The sequence below is a fragment of the Hypomesus transpacificus genome, chromosome 4, assembly GCF_021917145.1.
Source record: "Hypomesus transpacificus isolate Combined female chromosome 4, fHypTra1, whole genome shotgun sequence".
Classification (NCBI taxonomy): domain Eukaryota; kingdom Metazoa; phylum Chordata; class Actinopteri; order Osmeriformes; family Osmeridae; genus Hypomesus; species Hypomesus transpacificus.
Genome location: NC_061063.1, coordinates 6,319,913 through 6,329,601, shown reverse-complemented (window position 1 = coordinate 6,329,601; position 9,689 = coordinate 6,319,913). Strand labels below are relative to the sequence as shown.

Below are 9,689 nucleotides of genomic sequence, written 5' to 3'. Positions count from 1 at the left end.
TGGTACCTTTTGATGTTTAATTGAATCAATAAATGTTGGCATTATCTCCAAAGCTTATGTTACAGTATATGAACACCATCACAATAACATGTTTATGCATGTTAGCATTTCTTTTGCACAAGGGTATTTAGATGCTTATTTAATCACTAACGTAGACAAAGAAACCAACTGCTACTTGAAATATTGGACTATTAGGTTTTACTTTGGCATATTGTTCTACTGGTATTTGACTCACATATTCTCCTTTGAATTGCTGAACAAAATTTATCAAGCCAACATTTACTGATGGGTTGAAGTTCCCCCATTCTAACACAGTCTTCACCATCATGCTGTTTATTATCAGGTCCTTTCCAGTTATCAGGCTCGTCTTTTAACCAGAAACTGCGTAAGAATAGAACACAGTTGGTTATAATTACCAATTTGTACCAAATGTAAGTACCAATTTGTATCAAGGTGAATTTTTCAAATGGATGGTACATCACACCTGCGCTGTAAAAGTAAAGTATATATTTTAAGACTCCATGAGATTGACCAAACCTTTTATTCTGATTGAGTTTTGAATTGTCCACCCATAACCAAGTTCCCTCCTCCTTCAGGTCAGTCAGCCCAATCCAGAACTTGTCTTCTTGATTGTCAAGTTTTATTTTTTCACCAAGTTCCTTTATCAAGAAATCCTAAATACAATGTCATGGTTAATTATGCTTTGTATTGTATCACCCATGTGCAGAAGTTTTTTTTAATCATTTAAATTTGTGTTCTTGGTTTTGTGCAATTCTACTGAAAGTTGTGCACCAAGTCACGTGTACCTGTGAGTTTATTTTATCACAGTCCATCCACAATCCATCATTATAGTGAGTCAATAGAAACATACCTGCTCCTCTTCAGTCTCAATGATGACCAGGTGACCTCCGCTGGAGATGCAGGCATCTCTACTCTCTGGCCAGTTCTTCATATCAGAGGAGAAGTAGTAGCACTTTCCTCCAAAGTACTTCCAGTCAGGGCCATATTGGGGATCCTTTTTGCCGTCTGCACACAGAATTTTGGCTGAGTAGTGTGGGACAACTCATATCCCCTCATAGTAAAATAATGACATTGAGATACAGTGGGTGTGTTGAGGGAAACATCCTGCAGGAGATCTCACACCTTTATTAACATCAGTTGGATGTGGTATTTCCTTCAGCTTCTACTGACATATTTCAAATAATTTCCCCCTTTTCATGTTGATAAGTTAACATCACTGTTTAATGCATAATAACACTGTACATTCAGAAAACTCAGAAAAATCAACATGCATAGACTGTGCTGACCTGTGTGATTTCTATCGGTGTTTTGTTTGAAAAATGATCAGTTTCACTCTTGATTGTTGACTCTTGATGTTCACTCTTGATTGTTGTATCTACTTAATAAAAATCCATGTTAGGTAGCATTTAAAATAGGCTAAGGATAATCAGAAAACTCACTTTAGGTCAGGAACAATATATTTTTGTAATTTAATGGTCTGTCAAGAGTACCATGTTAACATATTAATTTAGAAGACGCATTTACAGCAATGTACAGCTCTAACCACTGAGCTATACCCTCCATATGTACTGGTCATGCATGTAATGCATATTACGGTGAAACTCATTCTGAAAACAGCTTTTGTGCCTTTATAAGAAAGTTCTCTCCTTTCATTTCAGTATACAGTTCTGCTTCATTGGGATGTGAAGTGAAGAAATGAAAGGGAGAGAAAGGGGAGGACATGCAGGAAAGGGCCTGGACCAGATTCGGACCCAGACCCCTGAGGAAAACCCTCAAGCAGTGGTATACACACTCAAACGTGAGCCACTGGTTACGCCCCTCCCCCCATCAGAATTGGGCAATATTCTATTAGACATTGTTTATGTGTGTGTGTGTGTCTAGCTTGCTTTCAATCAGTTCTCTGGGGATGGATCACCAACTGGCCATGAAGGCCTCCATCATCTAAACATTTAGCCTTTCTGCAGTGAGGGCTTTAGGAATGCCATGTCTCTATATCTATACTTACACTGTATCTATTTCCTGTGCTTCTACAATCTTTGAAATTAATTAAGCACTTCCAGTCCCACTCACAGATAACCACAAGAGTGATGACGGCACCTATCAGAAGAACACCGAGAACCACCAGAGCCACTCTTACTGGGTTGCGACCTCCTGGGATGACCTTTGACCCCACCTGCTGCTGGGAGGCAGCATTACCAGCTGAGGAACACAGTATGTTTGATTATTTATATTTTGTATAAAATCTAGTAAACATAACTGTCCCATACAGTTATGTTTACAAATTATTGTACACCACAATCAACTAAGAATGCCTTATTCACTCATTTTGTCAAAAGGAAAATAGCTCCTGGGAAGCCCTGCACTGTAGTGGGCCCTGGTCCACATTCATCATTTTCTGATCATTTTGTGCCTGTATTCTTTCAGGAGTATTACATACCTGAAATTTGTCATACATAATATGATCAAGATGTATGGGCCTGTCATGGAAATTTGAATATGAATAAAAATTTATTATTGAGTTAAAATGTGTTTTGTGGTTTGTCCGCCCGTTTTTTTAAGGTAAATAATTTTCTAACAGCTCAGTCAGTTAGTCTGTCAGTCACCTGACTGATAGCTTCCCTCAGCAAACTTGGCTCTTGTCCATATATGTACTTACACACATGCACTCGCAAATACACTCTCACATATACAAACGCACATTAACCTTTGGGTAAGTTCTCAGGTTACTCACCATTGGTGGCCTGGTTTTGATCATCTCTGTTGAAATTGATCTCGGCGTATGTGGTGTCCTTACAAGTGGAAGATGTATCTCCAATACAAAAGCAACCATGATGAATCAATGAAAAACTCAAGCATTCCATCTTATCTATGCATGTTTCATGCTGGTTAGTTAAAGGAATCGGTAGATTTCTGACATCATGTGATATTTGTCTGATGTGATCTTAACCAGACACCAGAAACATCCATTGGAACCGACAGTAAATAAAAGTAGGCTTATCATTTCAGCCTAGCCTTAACATTGTGGTTGGGTTTTGCAGTTCACTGTATGCAATGTAGATATCGCTGTTTGTATGTTGTGTAGGCATGTCAAAGATATATTTAAACTAGAATGAATCAACAATTGATTTGAACAATTTACAATGACCACGTAATGTTGCATGTGTGTTCAAATAAAATGCCATGTTTGGAGCTTACCATCATCTTCTCTCTTAGCTTTTTCTTTTTTTTGGAAATTAACATCAGCATACAATACCTCAGACATGGTTTGCTCGGTTGGTCGAATGTCCAAAGTAACAACACGTTTTGAACAACTAAAAAGGGGAAGTGTTTACAAAATAATTTCCTGTAATAAACGTCCTCTAAAACTCATTTGAACCACCAAAACCCTTTACACATGTCTCAAAATAAGCTTGTTTGCAACATTGGCAGTAGTTCTCACGCTGAAAGCATGCATTGTCACACATAACACACTGACCTAAAACACATTAACAACAGGGAGCATTACAAAAATTGTATACTTTTTTTCTTTTTTTCATGTATCAGTATTTCATGAGAGTCTTTACAAGAATGAATCAGAATTCAGCAATTTGTTAGTGTCCATAACTTTTTCCACATATGTGTATATAGTCCTGTATACAAATGTTGAACAAATGATCAATGATAAAGCAATTGCAATAATATCACCAAAAAAACGTGTGTTGCGTAATCACTCATACAGTACAGTACTGTGAGAGTTAGTTATCCCTCTCCTGCATTTTGAATGTATCCCGTTTTGTCTGTTTGGATACTAGACTAAAAACTGTCCATATTGAAACTATCCTGAAAAACGTACATTGTAATTAGCAGTGTTGGAATAATTATATAAATATTCCGCTTTTTAGATGTTTCTGCTTGTAACCAAAATGCACAGCATTTGCCATTATTTGGTTTTCAATGTGTTTTTAACAGGTTTGTAAACAGCATGTTAGCAAAAATGTGCTCTAAATATATTGTGTTTTGCAGATGGTGTAGTATGGATGAGGAGAAGGATGGATTTGGGAAATGCGGTCTTGTCATTGGTCATTTTTTGAAGGAATGAAAAATGATTTACAGTTTGGTCCTCATGCACTTCTGTTTCCCTTTTTGGTTTTGACATTGACTTCAGTTGTGACCAATGCATGTTAGCAATTGAAAAAAAACTGTAAGTTTAGTTACGATTTAAATGATGACATGGTAGAACAGGAAATTAGTGATGTTTTTTTACTCAGCGTTACTCAGTTAGAACAACTCAGTCCTCTTGGTGGATCCAGGATACTGTTAAGGTATGATGATGTTCTTGAGGGAGTTCTTCATCAGACGCTGACAGACTACCTTGTGTGTCTCTGTTTGTGTCTGGTCCTTTCTGCAGAAAGCATTATTCAATAAATACGTCTACAAAATACATTTTAACTCACAAAGACATTTTTATTTATATTGATTCTCAAATTTCCATGACAGGCCCATATATCACTACTATATGTATTACATTTTCATGCAGGTTTAACAAGCAGTTTCCAAACAAGAAAATGTTCAGTTATACAATACTCCTGAAAGAATACAGGCACAAAATGATCAGAAAATGATGAATGTAGACCAGGGCCCACTGCTGTGCAGTGCTCTCCAGGAGCTATTTCTTAGGTGCATTAGATTTATTAAGTGCCCATATTCTAAAAAGGAGAATCCCCCATATGAGCTCATGTACCTGTTTTGTCAATCTAGAGATTTGTATTAAGGTTAAACACCAATGTCTTCTTCTCTTAAATCCAATACATTGTAATATTATACTATTCAGAGGTGGCAAACAATAATCAAACGTAACCAATTGCATGTCAATCTGCATAACTGAAAAGCTGAAACTGTTGTGGGAGATTCCACTCCATCCTATCTTTCTCATCTTGAAGACTTTAGTATTTGGATTTTAGATCTTGAAACTCTTTGCTCTTGATTGTTGAATCTGTTGTATACAAAAAAATAGTACAAGGTCCATGCTTCTGTGTAAGAAGTGTGCTTAGATGTTAGCTCAAGCTTGGCTTGGGTTTTCTTTTTCAGTTTTGAGACTTTGGTTGTTGGTAACAAATGTATCTTTACGTCTCTAGATATAATCTGTACTGGACTTGCTGTCAAAATACTACAAAATGACTACATATAATATTTCAACGGACACAATCCTAGCATGGCAAATTTAATGTGTAAAACAAACACAACCTAACTGAACCTAAACAACCTAAACTGACCTGCTTCGCATTAATCTCTCTATTAGACAGGGCAATTGTGTGCTGGTGCCATCTAGTGGTTATATTCTTCCAGGCCTTTCTTCATAGCAATAGACGCCTTCTGTGCATCAGCACTCACTAAGCTTCTATGTTGACTAGGTAAATCTATCAGTTATTACATTACAGAAAGACGAATGAAAAGTCGTTGTCCGCTCTATCAGCTGCCTTTAACTGATCTAGGATCTGTTCTTAGTTCATGTAAGGATATTGGATGAACATTGAATGCCCACCTTAGCCTACAGTCTTGTCAGAATCAGAATTCGCCATGTATGTTATACAAACACGGAATTTACTGTTGCAGGGAGTCTGTTGTCTGTGAGTGAACAGGTTAATGAGAGTGTATGGTCATCATTATAGGGGACTACCGTTATATCAGAATTAAGCATTACATTTGTTAAACTTTGTTGATGCCATTTGGGGCATTGTTTATGTATTATGATTGGATTTTTTTTAATCTATACATTTATTTGTATTTTTTTATTTTAATTTCAATATAAATATCAAGGCAGCATGGAAAATGTTTAGTTTTTTTTTAAAAAATTGACAACACCCATAATCTTGGAGCTTGCATGTATACTAAAGCCGGATGTAGTAGTACTCGTGTCGAGACATGCGTTCAAGTTTGAGCAAATCAGCGTGCAGAATTTTAGACTGAACTTGCGATGGTCAAATGAAAAGATACATCTTCTTGAGAGGGTTGGACTTTAATCCTAAAAACCCAAAGGGGGGCGGAACTTTTTCTTTCCAAACCGAGTTAGCGGACAGGTCCTAGTGCTACTAGGAAGGACGGTAGGAAGTTTCGAACGCCCACTTTCAAATTGGGAAAATGGCACCAAGCACACAAGTGAATGAAGCTGTGTCCGACGTACGAAAGGGGATTCGAGCTATCCTGCTCGGACCTCCTGGCGCTGGGAAAGGGACACAGGTGAGGTCCAGCTAACGTTAGCTGGCTAACGTGTTAGCTACACAGTTAGCTATACTTTCTGTCTGAATTTAAGTGCGCATGACCGACTTTTTTTTCGCTAACCTTCGTCTTAGAATCCTATATAGTTCGATTATCTAACCATGTATCTAACGAGTAATATGGTAGTTAGCCAATTTGGTACGTCGTCTGCCCGGGCTGAATTAAAACTGATTACAGGTTTGCTTGCTAGTTATTTTGTGGTGCTGTTAATCGCAGGCTAGGTGATGAACTTGAAAGTGAAAACGTGGACACCCGTTGAGCGAATTTATGTTGCATCTGGCAAAGCGACAGAGTCCGTTTGGTAGTGTGTGAAGGGTCAGAAGATAAAGCAGAGGTCGAGATAGCCACTTCAATGTCACCTCAGGTCCAGCTGCGCTTTAACTGTTCACCTTTTCTAATTTTACAGTACGAGTATTTTAATGCATGTTATCTTTTTAAACCACTCCCCTTAATTCAGAATAAAGAATACCCGTCCCTAGCTTCATAAAATTGTTAGCTTGTTAGCATACACTAAGGTAATTGTGTCCATGGTGACTGGACTGCATTGTCAACACGACTCTCAAAAACCGCGACATAGAGTTAATCCTACATGCACATACAGGCCAAAGTCAACTTTGAATGTTTGAGCATTTTAACTTTGTTTGAGATTCTTAATATGACGCTGTTGTAATGTAACACATACTAAAATTCCCCTTCCCAGGCTCCCAGATTGGCCGAGCAGTACTGTGTGTGTCATCTGGCCACAGGAGACATGCTCAGAGCCATGGTGGCCTCAGGCTCAGAGTTGGGTAAGAGACTCAAAGACACCATGGATGCTGGAAAACTGGTAAGATCAGTGCTTATGACTGTGTGTGTGTGTGCATTTACCATGGCAGCCTTGCGTTTCAGCTTGTTACTGTGTTTGCTCAAGCACTGTATGGACATTGTATAGCCTCAGTTAAATGTTTGTATGCTGATGTCCTGCTTACCTACCTTCCTGTTCTGTATGTACAGGTCAGTGATTCCATGGTGGTAGAACTCATAGAGAATAACCTGGACACGGTCCCTTGTAAAAATGGATTCCTGTTGGATGGATTCCCCCGTACTGTCAAACAAGCAGAGATGGTGAGGGACTGGTTGGACATCCGTTTTAGTTTGGCTGTGTATTTAGCATTTCAGTTGATTTAGCAACAGTCTACTGTTTGACTTGCTGTGTATTTTGGCCCTCTTGTGTCTCCATAGCTTGACGAGTTGTTGGACAAGCGGACAGAGAAGCTGGACTCTGTGGTGGAGTTCTCTGTTGATGACTCTCTTCTGGTGCGCAGGATTTGTGGCAGGTATATAATAAAACTGTTTTTCATCCAGCCCCACCTCGAAGCACTGAAAACAACCAGCTGAGCCTGTTCAGTGTAGGTCTATCTAGCCATTTATTCTATTGATGAGACTTCTTTGTGGCAGAGTGGGTCTTTGTGAAGAGATGATTACACACACACACACAGACATACCAAAGGATTATCATATTTGAGGGTATCCCCAACCCTCTCTTCTCCTCCTCTCCAGACTCATTCACCAGCCTAGTGGTCGTTCCTACCATGAGGAGTTCAACCCACCCAAGGAGCCCATGAAGGATGATGTAAGAAATTCCTAGTCTTTTTGTCCTTGATCATTTGCTGTACTCTCACGATATGCACTTTTCAAGTTATGAAAAGCACTTGATGTAAATCTACACAGGTCAAACTATTGAACGGAGTACAAAAATAGAGTACTGTAGCTTAGTCAAGCCAGAGGTTTTACGACCCGATTGTCAGTTCGTTTTCTTTTAGGTGTTTAGTTGGCAGTGTGTGGTGTGTCACTGAGGTTGTCGTTTTACCCCTCTCTCTGATCCTCAGGTGACCGGGGAGCCGCTGATGCGGCGTAGTGATGACAACGAGGCAACGCTGCATTCTCGTCTGGAGGCCTACCACCGCCAGACTGTGCCCCTGGTGCAGTACTACAGCACCCGCGGCATCCACACGGCCGTGGACGCTGCCCAGTCACCTGACCTTGTCTTCGCCTCCATCCTCGCTGCCTTCTCTGCCTCCAGCCCTGCCTGTAAAGACCTGGTGCTCTTCCTCTAAACTCCCCTCCTCTTCCTCACTCCCTGTTTCCTCCGTATCTCATCCCAGCTCCTCTCTACCTCTAAACTCCCAATTACGTCTGGGTCTTTCAGTCCCTCTTGTCCATGCTCCTCACTTCTAAACTCCCCACCTTCTCTTTTCCTTCATTTTCTCTTCTGTCACTTGCACCATCTACTCCAGGCTCCTCAAGACCCAACATTTTTTAAAGGAACTTGTGGTCTGCAGCTACAGCTAGAAGCAAGACTAGATTGGTTACTTTTACTGCTATAATTAATTATGCTCTTTTTCCCTGTGGTCTCATTGGGCTTGTGGTTCTTATCACATTGACATGTCATAGTGAGAACTTTTGACACGTTGTATAAATATTTAACATGCTGTGATTCCTCGACTCAGGAATGCTGAGTTCGTAAGTGTATTGTGAGCTCATCTTTTGCACCTTAATATTGTTCCATTGTTTTCTTTGGTCTGTAAACTGAAGTTCCTTTTGAGCAGATGCTGCCTGTGTTTTCCTCCAATTACAGACTACTCTGCTGTGGGCTTTTCTTCTTTGCACTCTCTTCTTCTTATTATTTCATTGACATCTTGGATGTAGACTGTAAAACTGCTCAGATGTTAACCTACCTGTCAGTCACCTCTCTAAAGCTATTTTCGGCATGTCTTGTTAAAACCTAGATTAACCAAGTTGTACACTGCGTTGAGTAATACTTCCCTCAAAATCTTTTGGACTCTATTGGTTAGTAATTGTTAATGTGCCAAACCATGTGGTAGGTTTCTGTGTAAACTTGAATGTAAAGCCCAATGCTTTGAATTGTTGAATGTAACATTACATTCAACTATTTTATCATTTCAATTCACATGAGATATAAATCATATATTCTCCTCTTTTTTTTCTTTCTTTTGCAGCTGTTTGAACCTCAACCTTTCCCCATCCAGCCCAGTCCTGGCGAGAGAATGAGAGGGTTGGGGGATGGGGTTGACGTTTAGCACGTAAAGTGAATTGGTGCTGTTGTGTGCATAGTCATAGCACACCCTGTTCCAGGAATCCCGCAAGCCATCTCCAAATTTACTTAATCATGTTCACCATTCTAATAAACAGAACAGATGCTTTTCTACACCTTTCTCACTAATTGTCAAGTTTCTTATTGTGCTTCATGTACCAAATCCACTTAGCTAGCCCACGTGACATACAATAAAGGATTGTTCTGTTTTACTGGTAATATTAATGATCTGTGATCTATCCTTAGCTGCCAGTTCCATGGCAGTTTATTTCCCTTATTTATTTACACAAATGGGTTGTGATAGATGTGAGCTTCCAGG

At 39.4% G+C, this 9,689-nt stretch overlaps 2 protein-coding genes across 3 annotated transcripts; one reads left to right on the top strand and one right to left on the bottom strand.

The window, feature by feature from the left end:
• Window positions 1-3: 3 nt before the first annotated feature.
• On the bottom strand, window positions 4-3,409 carry illr4 (immune-related, lectin-like receptor 4). Its single transcript, XM_047019694.1, has 6 exons — window positions 3,217-3,409; window positions 2,753-2,830; window positions 1,999-2,220; window positions 872-1,026; window positions 538-674; window positions 4-381 (listed from the first exon to the last, which is right to left on the bottom strand). Exons 1-6 carry the CDS (start codon window positions 3,281-3,283, stop codon window positions 192-194), a joined length of 849 nt encoding a protein of 282 aa, XP_046875650.1. The 5' UTR covers window positions 3,284-3,409; the 3' UTR covers window positions 4-191.
• A 2,562-nt stretch (window positions 3,410-5,971) lies between these two features.
• ak2 (adenylate kinase 2) lies at window positions 5,972-9,484 on the top strand. 2 transcript variants are annotated; one of them, XM_047018752.1, is made up of 7 exons: window positions 5,976-6,237; window positions 6,977-7,102; window positions 7,270-7,380; window positions 7,498-7,592; window positions 7,816-7,888; window positions 8,145-8,346; window positions 9,276-9,484. In XM_047018752.1, exons 1-7 carry the CDS (start codon window positions 6,139-6,141, stop codon window positions 9,281-9,283), a joined length of 714 nt encoding a protein of 237 aa, XP_046874708.1. In that variant the 5' UTR covers window positions 5,976-6,138; the 3' UTR covers window positions 9,284-9,484. The 2 variants fall into 2 exon arrangements, with proteins under 2 accessions (XP_046874707.1, XP_046874708.1); XM_047018751.1 differs by lacking the exon at window positions 9,276-9,484 and having other exon boundaries at window positions 5,972-6,237; window positions 8,145-9,268.
• The last annotated feature ends 205 nt before the right edge of the window (window positions 9,485-9,689 follow it).